This window comes from Alexandromys fortis, unplaced genomic scaffold (genome assembly GCF_014885135.2).
Source record: "Alexandromys fortis isolate MF-2015 unplaced genomic scaffold, M_Fortis_MF-2015_v1.1 scaffold_41, whole genome shotgun sequence".
NCBI classification, from domain to species: Eukaryota; Metazoa; Chordata; class Mammalia; order Rodentia; family Cricetidae; genus Alexandromys; species Alexandromys fortis.
The window spans coordinates 5,357,460-5,383,099 of NW_026067923.1; the positions used below are offsets into that span (position 1 = coordinate 5,357,460).

Here is a 25,640-nt window from a genome sequence, read left to right on the forward strand (position 1 = left end):
TGAGCTACTTACAGGACTTTGTCAATGTTTCAGTATACTGACTTTAACTTTTCCAATTTGATTTTTGCTGAAAAGTTGTTTTAGCACATAATTTCTCTAGAAATAATAGGGACAATGATTATTTTCAAGGAAGATCACTGACCCTTCAGTTCTGAAGCCATACAAAATAACGATGAAATTAAAAAAAAAACTTTGTCTTTAAGTACATTTAAAGCTACATGGTATGATGATCAAATAAGAAAATTATTCCTATATATGGTAATGATCTGGGTTTGTGTGCTAGAAGAAGTCTGCATCGAAAATTCATAAAACTTCAGTCCCTAGTCATGTTCAGTAATTTTCTGAAATTATATCACGTTCCCTCCTCTCTCTCCATCTCTCCATGCGCCCCTCCGTTCTTTCTCTCAAGTTCTCAACCTCCCCTCATTCCTAAAGACAGCCTAATCTGCCTGCATGATATACCTGTATGTAGAGAGCTCCCTAGCCTCTTTTGTCAGTTAGTATGAGTTGTATGTTATCTGTAGCTTTTATTACACTTTTAACTTTTATTTACTTATTTATTGTTGAGACTGCTGTCATGTGTGCTGGGCTGGCCTTAAACTTGCTCTGTAGTAAGGGATGCTCTGAAACATCTGCTCTTCCTGTGTTTACATCCCGAGTGCTGGATTGCAGGTGTGGGCCCCCAGCCTGTCTCTGATGATTACAAGAGAAAACCTTGCCTCATGTTGTCCTCACAGGAAGCCTTGGTATCTATATGGCATGACAGATGGACTTTGTCTTATAATTCTAGCCTGGTGTTTGGTTGTCTTTCTGGCTGCCTCCTCTCCATCCCTATGCTAGAAATTGATTGTTAACCTAGGGCTCATGCATTTCAGGTGAACGACCACTGACTTGCACTCCTACCTGTGTGTATCCTATTTTGTTGTGTTCATTGTATGCTTACGGTTTGGACCCAGCTTGATGCATATTAGGTAATTTTCTGTCTCCAGACCGCTCATGAAACATGTACTATATCTTTGTAAATAGGTATCGTAAGGTCTTTCGTTATTAGGCTTGATGTTGAGAAATTCTTGCATTTTGTTTATGAAAGTTACCTGAACTCCATTCCTTGTTTTCTTCTTAGTAATAATGCCGAGGCTATTGTAAACTGTATAAACGTACTGGAATATATAGTTAAATGTCTAGAGTAATTGTTGTTTTATACTAGATTATTGTAGATATTGACAGCTATCAGATTGAACTATTGTTAGAATATATCAAATTTGAGTAGTAGGTCAGGCTTGAGTAGCTCATGCCTATAGCCCCAGGTACTTTTAAAGCTGCTGTAGGAGAAATGCTTAGGCCCTGGGGGCGGGGCAGGGTTGACAGCTGAGGCAGTAGGGAGACACCTTGTCCTTCCTCTCCTCTCCTAACTTAGTTGTGGTTGTTCATAGTCTGGGTAGGCTTCCATTACTCTGATGTCTTTCGGGTTGTATTTTAATAGATACTACATTCATGGTACTCAAGTTACTCCAATATTGGTTTGGTTAAATTTTTAGACTGGATGTGGACTAGGTATGTCCTGCAGTTGTTATATCCTAGTTCTTCTACTTTTGGAAATGAGTTGCAGTAGTAAGGAGGTGAGTAAAAATGGAGTTGTTTGAGGATGGCTTCTTATGCAGCTTTGGGACTCTTAAGTTCTGATTCTAAGTCCTAGAGTTGTTCTTTTACTTCCCTCTGAAGTTCTGCAGCAAGGAACGTGGCTAGTTTCCAGTCAAGGTGTTTGTTTGTTTGTTTGGTTGGTTGGTTGGTTTTTCGAGACAGGGTTTCTCTGTAGCTTTGGAGCCTGTCCTGAAGCTGGTCTCGAACTCACAGAGATCCGCCTGCCTCTGCCTCCCAACTGCTGGGGTTAAAGATGTGCCACCACCACCCGGCCCTCAGTTAACTTTTAACAATGTGATTGTATAACTAATTTTGACCTGAGGCCAAGTAAATTGAGTTGTAGTTTCAAATCACTTGTATTCAGTGGTCTGGCAATATCAATCCCAGATAGTTTTATAAGCTACATGGGACTACACCAATTTTTTTTTAACTCCAGAATTAAAACATTTTGAGTTCAGAACCTGCTCATTTGAAGTAAAACATGAGAAATGTCAGTTTTTCTCCTTTGACTCCTACAGGATATTAAACAAGATGGAAAATGGTGCGTGCTTAAAGTTAGCCTTGGTTACTCTTCCCAGTGGGCGGAGAGCCATAGTGACAGAGATTATAATGAAACTCTGTGGAAATGGAAAAGACTGGTAATGCCTTAGCATCAACAAACTGTTGTAAAAAAATGTTTTGTTTTATTTAAGGAATTCAAGCATCCTTTTCCTGCTTAGACAAGCTTCTAAAGTGTCGAGGCCGTAATGGCTGCTTAATATGTGCAAGTAGTTATCCCGTTTCTGATTGCCTCCGGTTCACACTGGCTGCATTTGCCTGTCATGGAATACATTAATAATTGAGATTGGTTGATTTTGTTTTGGTTGGTGTCTTAAGACAGACTCTGAGGACAGCGCAGGTTGGCCTGTACACTCTTAGTGGTGCTAGTTGACTGCCCACCCAGTATCCCACTCAGCCTCCACCTCCTGAGTGCCCAGCGGGGGGACTTGACTTGATTTTTGTTTTGGCCGCTGGTGTTAGAGCTGTTAAATTTTGTCCTCTGCTCTGCTTGTAGACTGTCTGCTGCTTTTTGTAGGTGTCATTGCTTGCTGTTCACCACTCTGTCTTATGCCTGGGTTTCCTGTTGCCAGCTCATGGACATTGGTAATGATTTCTCTCCAAGGAGGATACTGCTTTCCTCGTGCTCTGTGAATGCCTAGGCAGTGTCCTGATGACCTTTGTATCTGTCTGTCTGTCGTGTGTTTTCTAATAGTCGTGGTAAAAACTTGGTGTGTGTGTGTGTGTGTGTGTGTGTGTGTGTGTGTGTGTGTGGTGACACTGTCACTATTCTCATAGACTTCTTAATAAAGAGACCTTATTGGGGGGTGGGTAGAATATACTTTAAAAACAACTATGACCAGGGAGTAAATTCTCAGTGAAAACACTCTGCTGGTCGAATGACTCTTTAGGACAAATGAGTCATCAGGACAGATCTATATTCTGTGACAGTTATAAATTCCTGTTCTAGACGTGTATCAAATCTACACATAAATCTGTTGACATAAGCTGTGGCTCATACTTCTAAAAGCAGTTGTGGGTGGACACAGAAAGTGTCACATTCAATACTGCTCAGAGCAGGACAAGAGCAGTGGCATGAGCTGCACAAATGCCATTTCTCAGAGCAGCCTTAAAGGTAAAGAATGAGCATTCTGCAAGTATGGAGGACAAGTAATTGATTTCTCTCATTATGAGAGAGTAGAGGTGGGCGGCCAGGTCTTAAAGGCTAAGGAAAGCAGTTGCTGAAAGTTTGGACAGATTTGTCGTGTTAACCTCAGCTTAACAGTCTGAGGCCTACTCGTTTGGACAGTCAGCTTGTTAATGTGCATATTTCTAAGAATCTTTTATTTCATTTTTGGCGTTTAGAGACAGGGATTCTCTGTGTAGTCCTGGCTGCCCTGGAACTAGCTCTGAATACCAGACTGGCCTTGAACTCACATAGATCCAGATCCACCTGTCTTGCCTCCTGAGTGCACCACCACTGCCCGACCTGTAAGAATCTTAATAAAGTCAGATTTGTGGCTAGATATTTAAGATATCTACCAAAACCTTAGCTGATTTTAGTTTCACAATATCTATTCTGTATTAAATGTGGGTATACCTCACTCTAGCCAAACTGATTTCATTGGCCGTCTTCTTCATTTAAGGAGAAACCACCCCCCACCCCCCACCCCCAGATACATGCAGAGCAGCAAATGTTTCATCGGTTTCTGTCAGAATGTAAAGTTTGATTTCTCCTCCTCCTTCTTTTGCTGTACAGGTTGAGCGATTCTGTAAAGTCTGTGCTGAGGACTGTGGATGAGTGGGAACTCATGGATCTTGAGTGGCATCTTTGAGTTTATCCTAATGGTGGTTGTTGCTGTTTGTTTGAGAGAAAGTTTGTACCGTTTTCCCAAGGCTGGCCTTGGACCTCTAGGCTCGAGTAGAATTCCTCTGTCAGGCTCCTGCAGTGGTGTGCTGCCACACCCAGCCTGATTGTGAATTCAAACCAGGTCTTCATCCTAGTGATGCCAATGTTTTTCTTATTATGGTAAGATCACTAATTAAGAAATGACTGCTAAACTATAGAATTAATACGGCACCTTATAAAAGCAAATAATTTCTCTTAGCGCTGTAGCTCGGAGTGGCGCGGCTGTGGGGCACGCACAAGGACCTGCATTCTTTGCGCAGCACTGCAAGATAAAGAGGACACATACATAACTGATCTTAAATCCATCTCCTGCCTTTGAATTGTGTTAGAATATGCAGGGTATGTAGATTTGTTCTCTCTCCTGTTTGGATGCTCAGGTGGTTAACTTGAAGTGTTAGGGCAGAGGAAGGCATTTACAGTTGTGCCAAGGCAAGATAAAGGAACAGCTTCAGTGAGTAAAGGCAGAGCAGAGGCCAGCAGCCAATTAGGACTCAACTTCATTTATTTTTCTCCTAATCAGGCCTTTGGCTTTGTTTGATTTCTATTGCAGTTTTAACATTGAATACTTTTGGAATTGTAGTGCATTTGGTTTTTTTGTTTTGTTGTATTTTGTGTTCAAACATGGTTTTAGCATGTAGCCCTGGCTAGCCTGGAACTACCGTGTGGAGGTTCATGCTGCCTCCCATTCACCAAGATCCACCTGCCTCTACCTCCCAAGTGCTGGGATTCCAGGTGTGCGTGACGAGTAGAATCTGAAAAAACAACATTCTGTTGAATGTAGTTTACCTTTCCTAGTGAAAAAAATGCAAATTTAGAAAATTCAGCGAATTTAGAAAATAGGCTAGGGTTTTGTATTGTTGCATGGTCATCTATGCAGTGAGGTTGTTACTGAATTGTTGGTGATAAGTGGACATTTGCTACTAAAATCTATTTGTTTTTATGTCTTAAAAATTATTACTTGTTAAATGTGCAGAATACTTTAGTTTTTAATAGTAGAAAGTATTGAGCGTTAATGGAATTTTATTTCTTCTTAGGTCATGTTTACTGGTGAGAATATTCCTGTCCATCCTCATGTGTATAGCAATGGTCATATCTGTTTATCCATTCTAACAGAAGACTGGTCCCCAGCGCTCTCAGTCCAGTCAGTCTGTCTTAGCATTATTAGCATGCTTTCCAGCTGCAAAGAAAAGGTAGGATTTTACAATTACTCCAGGTAATGTCTCCTCTCTCAGCATAGGTAGGTTTACAGTTTCAGTATATAGTTATTTGTGGTTGAAGGAGGATTCAACGTTTTTTGGTTCTAAATTACAGTGAATGACATTTTTAGTAATAAATTGGAAACTATCTTGTTAATTTGTTCTACTAGACTAGAAGTCAAGCTCGGTGTTCTCTCTGTATTTCTAGTCTGGTTTATTGAGTGTACAGCATGCTGGCACTGTGGGCAGTAACTAGACCATAGCTCTCATTGAATCGTTTTGAACAGGACATTTGTGCATGAAGTTTTAATCTGAATTTTATTTCCATGAACAGTCACAGAGTAAAAGTGAACAGTACATTCCTGTTTCTAGATTTCACAGTGGAAAAACGAACACCCCCTGGTTCCTTAGCCCCCTTTGCCAGCACCTATCCACAGCAGCACTTCTCAGAGTTTCCCCAATCCAGAGCTTTCCTCTCTCACTGGTCAATTGATGGAAGGATGCCATTTACCAGTGGAAATTTTGAAACCTTCACTTTTGTTCTCCTGTATTTACACACAGGTGCTGTCTCTAATGGAAGTGGAGGAAAGACCAGATGAAAATGATGTGTAGTAGTTCAGATGCCCTTAAAGTAGGGGCTCTGAGGGGTGCGTGTGTCTTCAGCAGATTGCTCCTCTGCTGTTTTATTATTGATTAGACTGTAGAGACTCTTTAGGATAGTAACTTGTTTTTGAACAGTAGGTTGTTTAGAATCGGGAACACCGGAGTTACTGTTTCACTGCGTATGTTTCTTGAAATGTTAATTCAAAAAATATTTTTTGGGGGGGTGCATTGAGATGGCTCGGCAGCTAAGTGTGCTCATGGTGTCAGCCTGACAGCTGATCCCTGGAGCCTACATTGGAAATCGAGAACAGAGAGTTTTGTAATCACCACTTAGAGTGTCGCACACACAAGTGTCTACAGCACACAAAATAAGATATTTTTTAAAGAATTTTCCTGGCGTTCTTTTAAAAAAAAAACAAGGTTTTTTTTTTGTTTGTTTTGTTTCAGTTTTGAAATTTTTAGTTGTTGTTACTTAAAAAAGTACAGGGAATAATAGGCCAAATTGTGTTTGCTTTTTTCCTTTCCATTGTAAGATGAAGAGCCCTTTATCCAGTTCTTATGTACAATATAAAAAAATCCTATCATTAAATTATGACATGTTATTAATTAAAAGACCTTCCCTCATTCAAAAACACTAAAATGTGCAAAGAAACCTATTTTAGATGAAGTATGATATATGCATCTTAAAAACATTTTTAAAAATTATTTTTAGCCAGGCTGTGGTGGCACAGGCCTTTAATCCCAGCACTCTGGAAGCAGAGGCAGGCGGATCTCTGAGTTCAAGACCAGCCTGGTTTACAGAGTGAGTTCCAGGACAGACTCCAAACTACACAGAGAAACCCTATCTCAAAAAGCAAAACAAAAAAATATTTTTTTTAGTATGTATGTGTGTTTTACTTACATGTATGTCTGAACACCATGAGTGTGCCTGGTACCCGTGGAGGCCAGAAGAGGGCATTGAATTCCCTGGAATTGGAGTTAGAGATGATTGTGAGGCACCATGTGGGTGCTATGAATTGAAGCAGGGTCCTCTGGAAGAGCAGAGCAGCCAGTACTCTTAACTGCTGAGCCATCTCTCCAGCCCCCTTAGGATCGCTTTCACTTCCGTTTCTTCTGCATATTCAGGATGTAATCAAGCTTTATTTAATCAACAATTGTTAGAAATGAGTCTTTGTGTTTATTGCTTCAGTATCTTTCCTCCTCCGCCCCAGCACACGCACACGCATGAATACACACACGCTAAGCTTTCCATCTGGGAGACAGAGCAGGTTGTTCTTACAGTGGCTCTGGTGTTCCCTTGATGCTTCCCAGCAGAGTGACAAGTGGGTTTGATGTGCACCGCCATTGAGATGGTCACTGGTGATTCTCTGCCCATTGCTCTTGCATGGCCTGATGATCATTAGCTTTTGTGTGCATCTACAGGGATGCTTACACCACAGGCCAGAGACTGACTTGCTCTGGGTACCTCTCATCCTTTTCTAACCATCATTGTTCTGCTCACCTTCTGGTTTCCCGCTAGTATTTTTTGTATACTTTAGGATAAAACTGATCATTTAATTTAAATTTTTGATAAACTCTTTTTAGTTGAATTGTTTGGTAGGTTTAACCATGATTATTTAAGAGTCAGAATTTCTGTGAGTTTTGATAAAATCAAACATTTATTAGATACTTGCTGGTTTTATCCTATGAAGTATTAGGTAACAAAAAAAGGAATTAAGTAACTTAATTTTGTAATCCTAAATTTTAAAGAAATTTTCTCAAATTGTATCAGGGTAGTCTTGGAGTATTTAACAAATTGTACCCAAGTAGTCTTTGTGTTCTTGTTGGTTGAAATCACCATTTATGTGAATTCATGAATGCGTCCTAAGCACCAGCTGACAGTTGAGTACGTGAGCGTTAGCAGCGTCAAGTGGATGGGCTGCATTTTCCCCAGCAGTCTAGGTTGTACCTCACACTACTGCTTTCTGGCTGGACGTTTCTTAAATGATGTAGCTTTTGATCAGCATCAGTAGAAGAGATAGTCTCTTAATCTTTCATCTTCATTGCTCTAAGCAGTTAAGTCTAAACACTGAAACAGATATTTAATAGGGAAAGAAAGACACTTTTATCAGAGTCGTAAAAGTTAGCCAAAAGCAAGGGTGAGACTCTCACACTATTAGAAGCCGCCTCTCAATATAGCATTAGTGTAAACATGACATTTGAACTCTTGACAAAAAGCCAGGCTCTCTCCAGTCTTCCTCCAGTGTGGTTAGCATCACTCTTGGCCAAGGTGTCTTGCAGAGCTGCCAGGTTTTCCAGATTGTTCCAGTCGGGGCAGATGAGGAACAAGGCCACTGGTACACACAAGCACTAAAACATCTTTTCTCTTAGATGTTGTTTGAAGTGGAATCGTCTGCTCAGTCCTTAGTACATTACAATAAAATAATAAGCCTATGCGAATACTTGAAGCATGCTGTAGTTCTTTGATAACCTTAGTGAGGTCGGCTTTTGTTTAGCTGGTTCATAGACGTGGTCATTAAATGACTTGATGGAGAGATAAGTATGAGAAATTGGGATGCTATGTACTGGAACTAACCTCTCCTACCACTCAGCCTCGTTAAAACAATTGAGGCATACATTCTTAAGTAATGCTTTTAGTGTTTCCATTGTTTTTCATCTGTTCTGTAATAATTTTGCTAAACTCAATTCTCTTAGTCATTTTCTTTCCAAACTTACCTGTTTAATATTTAAACTCTATTTGTTTCAGAGACGACCGCCAGATAATTCCTTTTATGTGCGAACATGTAACAAGAATCCAAAGAAAACAAAATGGTGGTATCATGGTGAGTAGTTTTTATTTGTAATGACAAATTTTTGATATTTTTATATTTAAAAGATATTTGTAAGACTTGGGAGAATAGTGCAGGATGTAATTGAGTTAACATTTTTGTAATATTGTATTTTAGAAAATCTGAGAAAATGTGGTATTAGACTAAATTTTTAAAACAAAATTATATCCAGCATATAATAAGTAAAATCAGTATTACTCTAATAATTCTAATAATACCATTTTGGTACAAAAGTGTAGTGTCTTACGGTTTTTGGTTTGTTGCAGTTTTGAGGGTTGAGATGATTTTGCTTATATAAGTCTGCCTGTCCTGAAACTAGCTCTGTAGGCCAGACTGACCTTGAACTTGCAGCTCTCCCTACTTGCCTCCCAAGTGCTGGAATTAAGGTTTATGCAACTGTGGTAGACTAAAGTCCATAATAATCTTTATCTTAAAGCTGTGGGGAGCCCTTCCTATGAAGTGAAGTTCTGATGTCTTGTACACTCAGTTCTGCTCCTTTTCATATTTGGAGGCAGTTACAGTACATTCTAAGTGCTCCATTAGAGAAGGCCTGCCTTAGACAGTGTTCTGTTGCTGTGAAGAGTCCCCATGACATGACTGCTCTGTCAGAGAAAACTTGCTTACAGTTTCCAACATTTAGTCCATCATCATGGTGGAATGGAGGCAGGGGCTGCCACAGTAGCTGAGGCGTACATCCTGATTCATAGGCAGAGAGAGGACGACTCTGGACTTCCACACGGGCTTTTGAACTCTCCAAGCCAAAGACCACCCCCAGTGACACACTTCCACCAGACCACACCTATTCAAGTAGCACCACTCCCTGGGGACCAAATCTCTGAACTGTGGGAGTCATTCTCATTCTAACCCCCCCACAGCCATCCTTTAAATATTTGAAGTTTGAAGCCCATTATTTTAGCTTTATGAAAAAAAATATTCTTGATAATTTTAAATTTCTGTTTTTCTTGTTTAGGGAGCAATATGTAGGGTTTTTTTTTTGATTATTTGTTATTGTTGTTTCTTTCTCTTTGTTTTTTCAAAATAGGATTTCTCTGTGTAGACCTGTCTCTCTTGGAACTCTCTCTGTAGACCAGGCTGGCCTCGAACTCACAGAGATCCTCTTGCCTTTACCTCTTGTGCTGGGATTAAAGGTCTATGCACTACTATTACCTGCAGTATATAGGTTTAAAATACAGAATTGCTGGTATCCCCCCCCCCCCCCCCCCATCTCTCAGACTTAGTTTCTCTGTATAACATTCTTGACTGCCCTGGAACTAGCTCTGTAGACCAGGACCAGGCTAGACTCAGACTCACAGAGATCCGCCTGCCTCTGCCTCCCAAGTGCTGGGATTAAGGGCTTGTACTGCCACTGCCTGGCTTGCTGGCATTATTTCTAAACTAGTTTTATTGCTTTTCCAAGGATATAATTTAAATTAAAAAAGCAAATGCTTATATTCCCCAGTGGACTTCTTTTTCCTTTAATGGGACTGGATCCCTTAGTCTCATTCCTTCTGGGTAGTTCTACCACTGAGCTATATCTCCTTCTAGACATTTTAAAGCAGGTGAATAAAGGTCACTCCTTGTGATACTTCTATCCATAAAAGTAATTATTTTTCTGGTTTGGCATTTTAAATTTTTTTTTTTTTGTATTTTATCATTCTAAAGAAATCAAGCTTGGCAAAACTTAATGAGAATATGGCCTTTTCTCCTTATATTTTTTCCTTGTCACAGAAGTCTTCTGTGTTTTCACCTAAACTATAAATTTAAAACTTCCAAAAAGTTGCCTAAGATGAGCGGAGTCTGTGGCATGGCACTATGCTCAATGAAAGGAGGGCCACAGAGATATGAGCACCCGTGTAATAGGAAGGGAAATAGTTAGCACAGACCCAGAGCAGCAGTGTCAAAGGTGGAGGACTGTGAAGGAGTTCCTCCTGAGAAGTTAGATTTCATGTGTAATCAAGTGTGGCTCATACTTGTTATCAGGAGTTCAAGATCATCCTTGGCTACGTAGCAGATGGGAAGCAGCTTGAGCTACACAAATAGTCCCCGTAAAGTCAGAGTAAACTGTAGGTTTGTGTGATTGAGTAAGGTGTATTGTGTGCTGCACGACTGCAGTTTCCACACTCAGGAGGCTGCAGCAGGAGACACAGAACCCCAGGCTAGTGCATGTTGAGTGCTCAGATCTCTCTCAGCACACAGACGAAAGCGTATGGTTAGGAAGAGGAAATAAATGAATTTAGAACTATAAAAGGGAGATGGAAATTAATCTGTTAATGTAAGAACAGGTGATTAAAGTAGGATTGTAATTACTTAGGCCCTCATACGTAAGATTTAAAAAATGCATCATACATTAGCGAGGTGTCATCTCAGAAAATGGGTAAATGCTTTACATAAGAAATTTACATTTTTATTTGATAAAATATTTCTTGTGGATTAAATATTTTTAAAATGCTTTATAAAAACATGGAATATTAAGTAAGGAGAGAGGATTCTTCTTCATTTAGAAGGTGTTCTAGAGCTGTGTGTGGCAGCACATGCCCGTAGCCCCCACGTTTATAAGGCTAAGGCAGGAGGATGGGCCGTGTTTGGGGAGAGCCTGGCCTGTAGGATGGGATTCTGTCTCAAAATAGAAAAGAAGAAAAAAATATGAAGAAATGAAACATTTATCTATATGAACATTTAAAACATTAAAAGCAAAGTCGATTTATGAAATTATTTAGGAATGAATTATAGACCGGGAATGTAGTTCAGTGTTAGAGCCCCTGTCTGCCATATGTGCGACTCTGAGTTTGAGTCTGAGCCCCAACCCTACCTCAGAAGAATAAATGACAAATAATAGCACAGTGCAGAGTTACAGACTTAAGATTTTTGAAACTTAGTTCTGAACTAGCAAGTGACATGAATGGAACTCCATAGGCTGAGGCCGTAAGGAGTAGTGCAAGTGTCTCCTTCCTTTGTGGTGTCTTTTAAGATCTTACACATGCTCATGATGTGTTTGTTCAGTCCACTCCCATCCCTTCCCTCCAGCTATTCCCCTGCTCCTCACTTTCTTCTCCTAGCTTCTTGTGCTCTCTCTGCCTCCTCGCGATTTTCAATCCACTATGTCCACACAGTGCTGCAGGGTGTGTAGAGTGTAGGGCCGCCCACTAGAGCCGTGGTGTTCAGCCTTCTGATACTCAGACCCTTTAACACATAACCCTCGTGTTGTGGTGACCCCCACCATAAAAGTATTTTGTTGCTACTTCATAACTAGTTTTGCTACTGTTATGAGTCATAACGTAAATATCTGTGTTTTCTGATGGTCTTAGGCAACCCCTGTGAAAGGGTCACTTGCACAGCCAAGGGGTCCCAGCCTGCATGTTGAAAATCACCATACTAGAGCTTAGGTAGCTTTTCAGGGGCTCCATCTCTTTAAAATCTGCTGTTCCTCACCAGGGAGGGTGGGACTTTCAGACCCCTGTCAGCCATGTGGCTTTTCTTGAGCTTGCCCAGGTCTTCACATACTGTCACATACACTGAGTGCATGTGTACAACACAACAGCACTTTTTAATATGTATTCTTTCCCCGAAGGAACCCTGAATGCCTGTATAATCTTCATGTACCATTCCCCTTTGGGAAATTTTACTGCATGTGTAGGTTCTATATGTACTCAAGAAAGGGTCAGTGTTGCTGTTGAGATAGTGGAGCAGGTGTTGTGTTGGCCAACTAGGAAGCTGCAGAGCATCTTTGAATTCTTCATCATTTATGAGACGCTAAAACCTTTCAACAGTTGGACCACCATAGTATCTTTCCCTTTGTGCAGTTCCAGGCAGTACAAACAGCTTAAGTTAGTATTATAGTTGAATTGGTGCTGTCTTACCAAAGAGATCATTGTTCTCAGCAAGCATACCCCGTTAACTTTGTTGGAACTTTCAGATGTCAGTTTATCTTCTGCCTACTTAGTAGGTTCAATTCCAGAAGCTCTTCACGGACATGCTCTCAGGAAGTACGCATCAACGCTGTGCTCTTTGCCTCTCGCCCGTCCTCCCGCCCTCTCTTTCTTCTCACTGTCTTACCCTGGCGTCCTGGAATTCCCTGTGAAGGCCAGGGTGGCTGTGAACTCGTGGTTGTCCTCTTGCCTCCTGAGTGCTAGGATTACAGGTCTGTGCCACCACATCTGATTCAAGAAATACCTCCGAGATGAGAGACATCTGTGTTTTTTTGGGCTAATCTTGCACTACTGAGCTCACGAAATCTCCCCTCCTCGCCTTAGCTACAACTACCATGCCCTGCAGACTCCTGTTACTTCTTAGCTGCCTTAGGGTTCACTACTGAGGGAAATGAAGGGAGGCGCTCAAGGCAGGAACTGAAGCAGAAGCCAGAGGGACACTGCTTACTGACTTGATCCTCATGGCTTACTTAGCCTGCTTCCTTTTACACATCCAGGACCACTTGCTCAGTGGTGACCCAGCCCACAATGGGCTAGCCCCTCCCTCTTCAATCATTAGGCAAAGAAATCCCCATAAGCCAGTCTCAGGGAGCATTTTCTCAGTTGAGGTTCCCACTTCTCAAATGACCCTGACTTGTGTCAGGTTGACAGAAGACTAGTCAGGACATTAGTGTTGTCTAATTCTCAGACCATGTTGATCACATTCACATCCTACTCCTCCCCCTGACTCTTACCAGATTCACCCCCACCTCTCCATCTTACCCCTCCAACTTCATGCCTCCCCCACGCCTTTTAAGGTACTCTACTGAGTCCAATTTGGGATACCCACATCCTCATGGTGAGGCTAGCTTCTGGAGCTTGCTAGACCTGTCAGGGGCCACACTATTAATTAGACAGAGTCTCTCCCATAGAAGCTATCAGTTGTCAATAGTTCCTTAGGTAGGGGTGGGAGTTTCTGAGCAGAACGGTAGCTGACTTGATTTGTGCAGATCTGTGCAGACAGCCACAGCCACAGCTGTTGTATGCTCATGACAGCACCAGTAGACTCCAGAGTCTACTGCCAACAAGACCCCATTATCCATGGCAAAGGTACAAAGTATAATTTGTGCTGTAAAAATCTACAATACTATAAAAGAATGAACACGAAGTAGGAAACCAGAATCCATTAATAATAGGATTTGTTTATTGGAATCAGTATTGAAAATACTCATCTTCCATAGGCAGTAGTTTTCTACAAGGGAATACAGAGCCTTCACTGTTGAAGTCTTCATACAGTGATGTGCTCAGGCATGAGGGTAAGCTCACACTTGAGTGTTCACATCACTAGGTTTACAGTCAATGAGTGTGTCAGCATAGTATTTAGATAGCATACTTAACAAATGGGTGGGGCTAATATAGGAAGATGAAGAATCTTTTTTTTAGAACTGGGCTGCGTTCTGCTTCTGTCCAGCTGAAGCATTCCTTGTAGCACTGTGAAGATTCTAGGAGATGGGAACATAAAGTCTTAGATTATTAGTGTTTAACTCTCTGGGGCTGGGGCTGTATCTTGTTTAGTAGAATGCTTGCCTAGCGTGTGAGAAGCACTGAGGTCCGTCCGCAGTATTCCGTATGTGGGAGTGGTGGCACACATGTGTCATCCAGCCTGCAGGAGGTGGAGGCAGATCAGTTTTTTATCTTCTGCATCTCCAGTTCAAAGCCGATTTGGAATACTTTGAGACCATGCCTCAAAAAAAAAAAAAATCCTCTTTTTCTTCCTACTTTATAGCCTTTGTCCATAGATCACAAATTTACACTAATTGTAAACTTTTTTTTAAAAATTTTGTTTTGCCTTTTTAAAATTTATTTTCTGTAGATGAGTGCTCTATCTGCATGTCCACCTTTATTTCAGAAGAGGGCATCAGATCCTTCTGTAGTTGGTTGTGAGCCACCATATGCGGACCTCTGGAAGAGCAGCCAGTGTTCTTTAACCACTAAACCATTTCTCCAGCCTTTGTTCTACCTTTTAAGGTTACAAAATAACTAAACCCCGGAATCCAGAACTTGAATGGTTTAACAGTCCCCTAGTCCTCCTCGTGGTGACAGTTCAGTTACCTGCCCTAAGATCTCTCTTGAATCCGTTTGTCAAAGGAAAACTAATTCCTTAAACTCTTAGGAGATAAAACTTAACTAAATATTTTTTCTGTTTTGCTGTTAGCCTTTCACTTCATATTATTTGCCTGTGTTGATGTGGTTTTTTTTTTAGCCTTGTGTCCTTAGTGCTATTTGGGGAGATGAGTTTCGTGTAGTGACTTTCATCCTTGTGAGACAGATGGGATTCCCCTTCTCTGGTTTTCACGTCTCCATCAGCCAGTGAAGTCAGCTATGGACCTCTGGAGCCAACAGTTTGTGTTGTATTGGAGAATGGGATTTTAGTAGAGGCTTTGGTAGTTCCTTCCAAAGAAGACTGAAAACATCATTATGAGATTTTTTTTTTCCAAGGTATTATATGGCCACAGGTATTTTAGCTGTGAGGTTAAAGACTGTTAATGGTTTTTCACAACTTTCTATATTTCTGTATATTTGTCTTGACCCAAAATAAGTTTTACGCCTTTGTTCCCATGTGTATGTCTGTCTTAATACCTTGTAAATAAATCTTTGCATATAATTAAAAATTATGTGCTATATTCCTTGAAGGTATTTTGTTTTCTTGTTTGGTTTCACCTCTTAGTTAGGGAAAGCAGAGTTAGTTTTGGCTCATCCCCATGTTGATGCCAGTTTATTTGCAGACCTTATTACATGTATTTATTGGGGAATTAGAAACTTTTAAGTCCCTGTGAGTCCTGCTAGTAGAGATCATTCAGTTCCAGCTTAAGAACTTAGTTCATTTCCACAAAGCTAAGATGTTCAAGGCAGGTAGAACCATATCAGACCTAAATTATTTTAACATTTGATCCAAGATGGAAATTCGGGTATAGAGAATAGCTTTAAGGACTTTATAATCATTTTAGTAGCCCATTCTGCAGAAGTATACTATGTTGAGAACCTTCTAGAACAAACAACCTTTAATGAAGGTAAATTTGTGCTGCCATCTAAAACATGTGGTATGTCTTTAGAGTTACAAGCTTGTTTCTACTGTACTAAATAGCATGCTTGATTCAATTTACTTTCTTACTGTATATATTGTTGTCTATATCATTCTAAAGTTTGTCTCAGTGCTGTGGTATATTAGGTAGCATTCAGGGCCACACTGTGACTTAGAGTTTTAAGTCTGATGAGTTGTGGTGTTTGTCTCAATAAAATACTTTATTGAGCTGGCATTCCTATAATCTTATTTACTTCAGGGGCCATTGTGGGCAGATTGTCAGCTTAAGGCTCTCCTGGACAGTTCAGTAAGAACCCGTCTAAAAAACCCCACTCCAACAAAACAAAACAAATACACATATACACATGCACACACACAAATCCCAAACATGCACACATATACACATAAAATATACATACATACATGCACACACACAAATCCCAAACATGCACACATACACACATAAAATACAACTCCCACCCCAGTACTAAGAAACAAAACAACCCAAAATCCAAACACACACACACACACAAAATTAAAACATTGTTTATTTTAGAAACATCTTCATATTTCTGTTTGGTTTACATTCATCACAAACATATGTTCTTCCAAATCTACAGAAATAGGTACTTTGATATGAAACATACAAGATATAAATTCTTCATTTGTTTTTTGTCTTCAGTGTGTTCTTTTTCATTGAAGAGTGTAGTCATGCCAGCTAGCACATGTCTTTCATCTTAGCACTTAGGATCTCGATGCAGGAAGGTGATCTCAAAATCTGCCCTGGCTACTCAGCAAAGTTGAGACCAGCTTGGGCTGTATGAACCCTGTCTCAAAAAATGTCATATTTTTGTGTGTGTGTGTGTTGTTTATGCTCTCAAGGGTAGGAAAGGGCTCGAATAACGTAAGTTGTGAGCTGCCCAGCATGGGTACTGGGGCTGGAACTGTGGTGCTCTACAGAAGCACTTAGCCTCCAAGCCGCCCCTCCAGTCTGTTTGTCCTGTTTTGATAGAAGGTCTCCCCATGCAGCCCAGACTGGCTGCATACTTAAAATCTCTTGGGCTCTTTGTCTATTGTTTTTGCTGGGATTTGGGCCTAGGGCTATATACTTGCTTATTTTTTATTTTTAAATTATTAACCTATGCCCAAGGTTAGGAAAATACTGTGCCACTGACCTATATCACCAAGTCATGATTTATTTTTAAAATCTAATTTATTTTACCATGAATATAATCCATGAATTCTCCTAGCATAACGGTCTCCATTTGATGTTTATCTGTGGACATTTTATTATCACTACATCAGCCTTGACATGGAATTATTTGGTAAACATTTGGCCAGTGTTTTCTGAGTTCTCCTTGTAACCGCTTTCACAGCTCTTAGGAGTGTCACTAGCTGGCAGCCTCTTTCTGAAAGGAACTCCTCAAATTCCTCAGATACAGTTTTGTGAAATAAGTCATGGACACTACAGTTATGTACTATCTAAGTATAATATGCTGGGGCCACCGGAAGGGATTACAGAACCATTCTTTGGGGTTTTAAATGACCTTGCACATGTATATATACTTCTTAAAATTAGTTTCCTGAAGGGACATTAACAGCATTGAATGCCTATTGATTGATTTGAAACTTGTATGTTCTTGTTGAAGAGTTGCCTCATAGACTGCAAACACGTGATACATTATTTTGAGTAAAATGGCATGGCTGTTTTAGTATCACTTATAGACAGACTCTTAAGATGTGTTGAAATACATACTGCGTTAGCATAGCAATTTCTTGTTTTAAATTAAACTGATATACTAATCAAATATTTTAAAGTTCTTGCAAACTCTCATTCCTTGAAAGAATAAAGGTTGGTTTGCTTGTCGCTATATAATTAAATGCACATTTTTATTTGTAACGATTGAGAGAGGCAAGTCACATCAGCCATGTTCTTACTATTTGATTTTATTTCTACATGAGATTAACTTGTAGATACTTACACATGCTTAACTTTTTAATTATCTTTTTTCTTCTTTTCTTAAAGATGATACTTGTTGATGCCACTGTTATCATCCTCGTAGCAGAAGATAGTCCTACTGAGAAAATGAGCACTTTGATCATTCAGTCTTTGAACTTTAACCTTTGACTGGAAGTGACCTATAGGCAATGAAGACTACTTCCTTTTACTGCATTTTTACTCGTGTGCATTCTGGGCGCATGTTGATCGCTGGCTCAGTCCAGGCAACTGACATGCTTTATTAGTCATACAGTATTAATGCAGGCGTCAGGAAATGTCAAATATAATTCCATTTTTTATTTTTATTTTTTTAAGCTTTTGGAAAAGTTCCAGGTCCTCATGTATTGTGCAATAACAGTGACTTCCTCGGTGGTCTGGGGACGTTCATTGCCGGCAATGGACGTTGTAACAGGAAGAATTTTCTTAACTCCTGCCACTTGGTGATTAATGCATGATAGGGCCTATGAAATGAATTTATCGGTTATCGTGGGATTAGAAAGGAAGTGAGGGATCCAACATTATATTGAAAGTCACCCCAACTCTTTATATTTGGATTCTATGCACTGTGATCCTAAGGCTAACAGCATGAAATAACATGCATCTTTAAAGGACCGTAAGAAAGATCATTGTGTATTTATTTAATTGTTTATATCTGCTGTCAAATTGTTTTGACATGGAAATTTTCAAGGAACATTGGCAGAGAGGTACAATATGTTATCCCTATGGTGAAAATAAATTCATTTGTTGTATATAGTCCTCAATCTCTGAAGTGAAGGTGTGAATAATATAGGGTGTGAATGGTTTAACCAAGGCTTTATTTTGGAAGTAAAAAGTTGGCAGTGATGCTTAAATTACTGCCACCCATCATTTGGGCCTGTTTTTTTTTTCCCCCAAGTATATTACACTCTGTTACTTCCTGCTAGCCATCAGCATGAGCCCTACTGCCTAAACACTATTTCATTTATTTATGTTTGGAAATCCATAAACATTTTTGTTTGTAATCTTGTTTCTTTTGTTACATTTTAAGTTGTTTGAATGTTACAGTACTTTAATTGAAAGACTTTTGTCAAGTTTTTTTCTTGTAAATTTTCTTTACTTGTATCATCTTGTCCTTCAATCCTGTACCCTAAAATGAGAAATACATTTTTGACAGAGGCTTAATGTTTTAACAAAAGAGTGTGGACATTTTTATTTTAAGATTTTGACAAAAGAACACCATAAAATGATATGTTTGCAGATTTGTCTCACACAACCATACAGGTTTTCTTGGAAGAATTTGTTTTATTTGTTGAAAAGATTTTGCTTACCGCTAGATGAAGTTTTTCTGTCTGTCATCTGTACTTGTCTATCTGTCTATATCTAATCTATAAGATGGTTGTTGGAAAGATTCCATTCTAAGTACCATGTACCATGTAAGTTAATGATGCTACAACTAGGTCTTTTTAAGAATCAATTAATGTATTTTATAAATTACCTTTTCACATATGCAAGCTCTGTTTCTATGACAATGTCATTTTTACTAATGCCTTACTGTTGCACTCTTCGAATATCCTGCAGTGACTCTATTCATCGATTGGGGCTTAAAAACTAAAGCCAGTTGGCCGAAAGGTCTGACATATGTACCCCTAAGATCATCCAGCTGATGATTGGGAAAGAATATTTTAAAAATTGTTTTTAATCTCTGTGTAGATGACATTTTGTAGCTTTGTACATGTTGTTAATTAAGGGCATATAATTTTACACTCTAAAAGATAACTGCTGAACTCAGGGGTGGGTAGACTTCAAAAATATGTCTGCTGTAGAAATAACTTGAAAAAAAATTAAAATTATGGCCAGCCACCAAATTGTGGAGCCTGTTTATACTGCTAGGTAGCAATGGTCATTTGTTAAAGATTGTAATCATTTTCTTCTGTCGACTGGATGTGCATGAGTTCTCCCGGTGATCATCGTTAGTTTTATTAGTTGGCCTATTTAAGACAAAAAAAATCTTTAAATTCTTAGTTTTCCACTGCTTTTAATATGGAATTATAGCTCTAAATTAGGTGTTCCCATATTTTATGTCGCTGCTCTAAAATACTAAATAGCTTGATTTTTTTCAGGGTAGGGTGGGGCAAGACGGGGAGCTTTTCTGTGTTCGTAGTCCTCTTACTAAAATCCTCCCATGGGAAGTGAACTGTGATGCTTATTCACCAAAGGAATCGATACGCCAGGCCAGGCATTAGCAGTGCAGTAGCATCAGGTGCCAGCTTGAGTTGTCTTTACGACAGTGTTTTAATATACCTCTGTATGTACAGATCTAGAACACGGATTCAGTGTTTTAATATACCTCTGTATGTACAGATCTAGAACACGGATTCAGTGTTTTAATATACCTCTGTGTGTACAGATCTAGAACACAGATTCAGTGTTTTATGCCTCTGTGTGTACAGATCTAGAACACAGACTCAGTGTTTTAATATACCTCTGTGTGTACAGATCTAGAACACAGACTCACTGTTTTAATATACCTCTGTGTGTACAGATCTAGAACACAGACTCTGTTTTAATATACCTCTGTATGTACAGATCTAGAACACAGACTCAGTGTTTTAATACCTCTGTACGTACAGATCTAGAACACAGACTCAGTGTTTTAATGTACCTCTGTGTGTACAGATCTAGAACACAGATTCAGTGTTTTATGCCTCTGTATGTACAGATCTAGAACACAGACTCAGTGTTTTATACCTTTGTATGTACAGATCTAGAACACAGATTCAGCGAGATGGACGGAAAGAGTGGAAACCAGACAATTTTTGTTTACTTTTGGTTCCAAGTGAAGAAACAAGGAATATATATCTAAAATATAGGAACATCAACTATTAATAAATAATAATCAGATTAATACTACTCCCTTGAATTTAGGAGTCATTGAAAATTCTTTTACACTTGCATTTGTTTGACATTATTAAAGATGTAAGATGTGTATCTGGGTCATTGTTCAGGTGAGGGAAAATTGTGGCTTCAATAAAACAAATATTTTGCTGTAACATTATTGAAAGAGAACCAGGATTACAAGAAATTTATATGAGGTACTCTGAGCTCATTTCCTCCTCCCTGAATTCCCGCCATTGAGTACTAACCTGCAACATTATATTTTACACTTAAAGTCTGTGTCTGTCTGTCTGTCTCTCCCTCCAGCGTTTTAAACACTTGTGACCCACGCAGCTCCTTGTTTCTGCAGTTATGAACTTGGTGCCCTTATGAATAAAGACAAATGCTATAGTCTTAATGGAGAAAGTTATTTTCAGTTTTGTGGGAAAATTTTGTAAAGATGCAGTTTGTTGTTCTCTTCAGAAGTCAATATTTACTGCTAAAATCGTATAATGTGTAATTATTGGTGTAGCCAGCGGGAAAGAGCATTTTTCAAGCCCTGGGAGAAAGGGATGGCACTTTTATGTGGTCAGCAGTCCGGGGGAGAAGGGCGGTGATCCTTGTTCCTTCGAGTGGGTGTAGAGGAGTAACTAGGGTGCTTTACTGTTTCTCCTTCTGACTTTAAATATATGCAAACACACACATATCATTAGTTTCCTGCAATGGTTAGTAATTTTTTGAGATTCTAAAACAGATACCTAGTGACTGGTTTGTTCCATTAAAGATAAATTGGCAGTAATAGAAATGATTAGTGATACAACAGTGGCATGTAGATAAGTTATTTCTGGTAATGGAATCTTTTAAAAAACCCTATTGTTTTTGAGAATTGCAATGTTTAAAACTTGTTAAAACTTTTTAGAAGAGTAGAAGAGGAGGTACTGTGTATTCAAAGGTTGGTTTTATTTTTATTAGTTTTTTATATATCTTAGTTGAAAGCTTAACATTTATAATTATGTTTAGTTGAATATGCATGTAAATTGGTTTACAAAAAGTACCTTTCTGAAGATTCATTTTTAGGGCTGAGAGTGTCACTCAGTGGCAGCTGCCCTGAGGAGGCCCTGAGCTCCATTTGCACCATGTCAGAGCCCAGCAGTTGGCCCCAGAGCCTGAAAGTCAGCTCTGGTGCGTGTTGTGCCAAGATCTCTAAGGCTTTGGCATAGTTGTGACCTGCGAAGGTGTCTGTTGCAGCAGCTGCTCCAGCCCTTGTTTTCCTCCCGAGGGCTCCCTTTTTCCCCCTCTGCTCACAGATGCTCAGTGTCTTCCACAATTTACTTTTCTGACTTTGAAGTTAGGTTTTGGTTTTTGTTTTAAGTTAGGGAATCTAGGATGGAATATTGTTAAAATTAAATCTGGAAATTTTAAGAAAAACTACTTTCTATAAATAACATTATTATTTTGGTACCTAACTTCATTTCATCAGCAGGTTGTTAAATATATTGGGTAATTGACAGAAATAAGCTGTGACCTGTGGTTGAATTTCTCAGTAGTGACATGGAGGGTTTCTGCTTGTTTCCTTTTAGATAGGGACTCTCCCAGAGTCTACTGCTTCTCACATTGAGTTGTTTTTACCTTTAGATATGGTGTTATTTTCCTGAAATTATTTATGGGTGACTTTTTTCCCAGCATAAATTATTCATTAACTTTAAAGACAGAATTTTAGACATCATTCTCTTTAGAGGCACAGAGAATCTGAATTTTTCAGACTTAGCTCTTTGCTAAGTGCGTTGATCTGGTCAGTGAGGTAATAGTTATTCCAGTTCTCAGAGTTGTTGATACTTAACGTGTGGTTTTTCACCTCTGAGTGATTATAAGATTGTCCTAAAAACTTCTGTTAGTTAAGTTGCGTTGCGCTGCTTTGATTGTGTGAAAGGAAGGCCTGAGTAGACTCAAGTCTCCCCACCCCTGGGCTCTCTAGTGCGCGTGAAGAGCTGGCGGTGACAGAGACTGAGTTCTTGCTCTCTTGGTGAGCACACCACCTGGGTTTTCAGGACTAGCTGATGCAATCATGTAGGTTGTTTTCTCAAAGACAAAGCATACTGAAAACTCTTTCTGGACTTTGTGTGACGTGTAACTTGTCACAGTCCCTGTCTGTAGAAAGACTGAAAACCTCCACTGTCTTAAAGCTTGCAAGAGGACTCTGAAGGCGTTGTGAGATTTGTACCAGATGTCATGAAGATGCAAGTCTCTTCATAATAACAGCAAACACATGCACAGGCACACAGTAAAGAATTATTTGAGTGGAACTAATTACCTAGTAGCCACGAATTAAGTACATGTTCAGGTCAAATTGAATTTGTTCATGTTGTTGCTGCCATAATGTTTGGTTCACAGTATAGATTGTGCATTTGATTAGGAATGGAAGTTCATGCTTGAGGATTTGGGTATATATATTTTATAAATCAAATTGCAAAAATATGTAAAGTAACTACTTTTAAATAGAATGTAAATATTAAGACAGACAGATTTGTTACATATTTTTCAATACATGTACCAACCTTTTGTTGAACATAGGTTACTTTGTGTGCTTTATGGAACTTAGTAACCTTTAATAATAAAGGCGTTGTCATTTGCTCTCCCCACCCCCGTATACTTGAATACTAAATTGGATAAGTATAGAGTTCTTTAGAGTTTATAATGTGAAGTTTAATTTGTATAGTGGGTCTCCTATATGAAAGCCTATTTTTTAAAAGATGGTGGAAACAAATAGCATCTATCCAGAACGAGTGCACGGCATGAAGGGCGTCCCTAGAGTTGCTTATTCACAGGTGCTCGTTACTCAGTATGGGTACTCCGTGTTTCGGTGAAGCCAGTCCTGGTCAGGTGCTGTGCCTGTGCCGGGAAGATAGCATCTATAATTCAGGACAGCCTGGTAACTTACTAAGCCCTTCTCCCCCACATTTAAAAGGACTGGAGATGTAGCTCAGCACTGTCTCCTGCCTAGCCTCAGCCCCTAATCTTGAAACTGAACAAAGCGTAAATCTTATTAAAAAGTGACAGGGCATACCAGGGATGGTGCTGCACGCCTTCTACCCCAGCCCTTAGAAGGCAGAGGCAGGCGGATCTCTGAGTTTGAGGTTAGCCTGATCTACATAGTTCCAGGACAGCCAGGGCTACATAGTGAAACTCTTGTCTTGGGGTGGGGCAAAAACAGTGGCAGGGGAGGGGAAGATTTGGGAATTAGAAATTGAGACCTGGACACTTAGAGCTGCCATGTGTCTAACGTTGCTTAACTTAAGAAGTGTTATGGTTAATAAGGGCACAATATAAAAAATTCCTGGATGCTTTCCTGAGTGTACCAACTGTCAGCTGACTAAGATGAGAGATTCTTGAAGCTACAAGAAGAGAGAAGGAAATTAGCAGAAGGGCTGTTGCTGCATCACTCCAGACAGGCAGGGAGGGGATCAGTGAGCTTGAACTAGCTTCTTTTTCCTCAGGAGACCTGCTTGTCTGGGGAACACCTTAGTCCTCTGTCAGCACGCTCCATAGACGGCCAGACAGAGGCAGCAGCTTGCTTTTACTTTGCCATTCTCCACAATCCTTAAGGTATTTCCTGCTTCCCACGGGAGGTCTGACTTTTCTCCACTAGTTCAGACTGCTGTGATTATATGTGTGTCTTTAAAGTCCTTCCGCTGATAGGCAACCTGCTGTCCAATGAAAACAACCGAGTTGAAAGGTCAGCGCCGTGTGCTTGAATAGGTAAGGACAGAGCCACAGTATTCGACTGCCTGGGTGTTCTGTTTCTGCCTTGGTGCAAATCCCTTCAAGTATTCTTTGATTGCTTATGTTATTTTAAAAAGTATTATTGGATGAATGCAAGGTGCATACATGGGAAAACCCGTGTGCCGTTTTCAGTAAGGAACACCAGAAATTCTTAGGGAAAGGAAAGTACAACAACTCCAGGGTAGAAAGTACCTTTCATGTCTACCTCACCTCCGAGGACACTGAAGATGCTACGTGTCACTGGGCAAGAGTCCGGTATGGGTACCTATGTCCTACATATATTTAACTCAACATGAACAAACTTGGAATCTCTACTCCTACTCCAATAAAAGCAAATTTCTATCTTTGCTGTTGTAATTTGATGGCAGTGTTTTCTGTTCTGATTACCCAAGAGTCTGACAGTTCACCAAATCCTTTCCCACATTTCTTATCAAGTCTTAGTGAGTCCATCTCCCTCTCTCCAGTTCCCTGGTCTTTATGGGTATCCATCACCTGCCTAGACTCCCCAGGCTGCTCTTGGCCACTACCAAGTCTTGTTCTGAAGTCGTAGTAACACAAGACTGTATTTTGCTGATGTTCTTGGATCAAAGGCCCAGAATCTGCCTTTAAAAAAAAAAAAAAAGTTTATCAGCAGGGCGGTAGTGGCACACACCTTTAATCTCAGCAGTGGGGGGGGGGGGGCAGACTTCTGTGAGTTCAAGGCCAGTCTGTCCACAGAATTAGTTCCAAGATAGCCAGGGCTACACAAGGAAACCTTGTGGGGATGGGGATGGGGATAGGTTTATTTTTACTGTTGTGTGTGCATGCATTTTTGGGCAGTGCCTGCAAGTGAGGGTTACTGAACCCCTGAGTCATTGTGAGCTGTTGTATCAGGTGTGGGTTCACGCGGGTCCGTGGAAAGAAGACACAAGCACTCCAAGGATGATGTTTTCGTCTTTCCAGCTGCAGGGGATCAGCCTCTGGTGGACTGACTTGTACCTTAGCAAGGGCTTTTTTACCAGTCCACATTTCACACCTTTAGCCAGTCAGTTTCCACACACCAGAACCGTATCTAAGAGACATCTTAGTTTGCCAGTCCTCCCACAACCAAGGTTTTGCATAGGCCCTGAGTCTTTAGGAAACTCTCAGGTAAGATTTACATACTTCAAACAGAAGGTACTGGAGACAAAAGGTAGCAGTCACAAAAGGCAGATAAAGCCAGGTGCTAGCCCTCCAGAATCAAAGTGGCTGTAGGATCTGCAGGACCTCCCCTAACAGTGAGCTGCTGTTCCGGTACTGGGGACTGAGTCCAAGTCCTCTGCAAGAGC

At 40.0% G+C, this 25,640-nt stretch overlaps 1 protein-coding gene and 1 long non-coding RNA gene across 2 annotated transcripts in view; one reads left to right on the forward strand and one right to left on the reverse strand.

Annotated features, from left to right (window-relative positions):
• Positions 1-21,524, forward strand: part of Ube2w (ubiquitin conjugating enzyme E2 W) — a 49,759-nt gene extending 28,235 nt beyond the window's left edge. The window contains exons 4-6 of the mRNA XM_050142065.1: positions 5,122-5,277; positions 8,633-8,708; positions 17,728-21,524. Of these exons, the coding sequence (XP_049998022.1) occupies positions 5,122-5,277; positions 8,633-8,708; positions 17,728-17,741 (246 nt within the window). The 3' untranslated portion in view covers positions 17,742-21,524. The remainder of the gene's footprint in view (positions 1-5,121; positions 5,278-8,632; positions 8,709-17,727) is intronic.
• Positions 18,532-24,837, reverse strand: LOC126501409 (uncharacterized). The gene is made up of 2 exons (XR_007591670.1): positions 20,162-24,837; positions 18,532-20,072 (listed from the first exon to the last, which is right to left on the reverse strand). It is a non-coding gene; the product is annotated as an uncharacterized lncRNA (long non-coding RNA).
• Between the last annotated feature and the right edge of the window lie 803 nt (positions 24,838-25,640).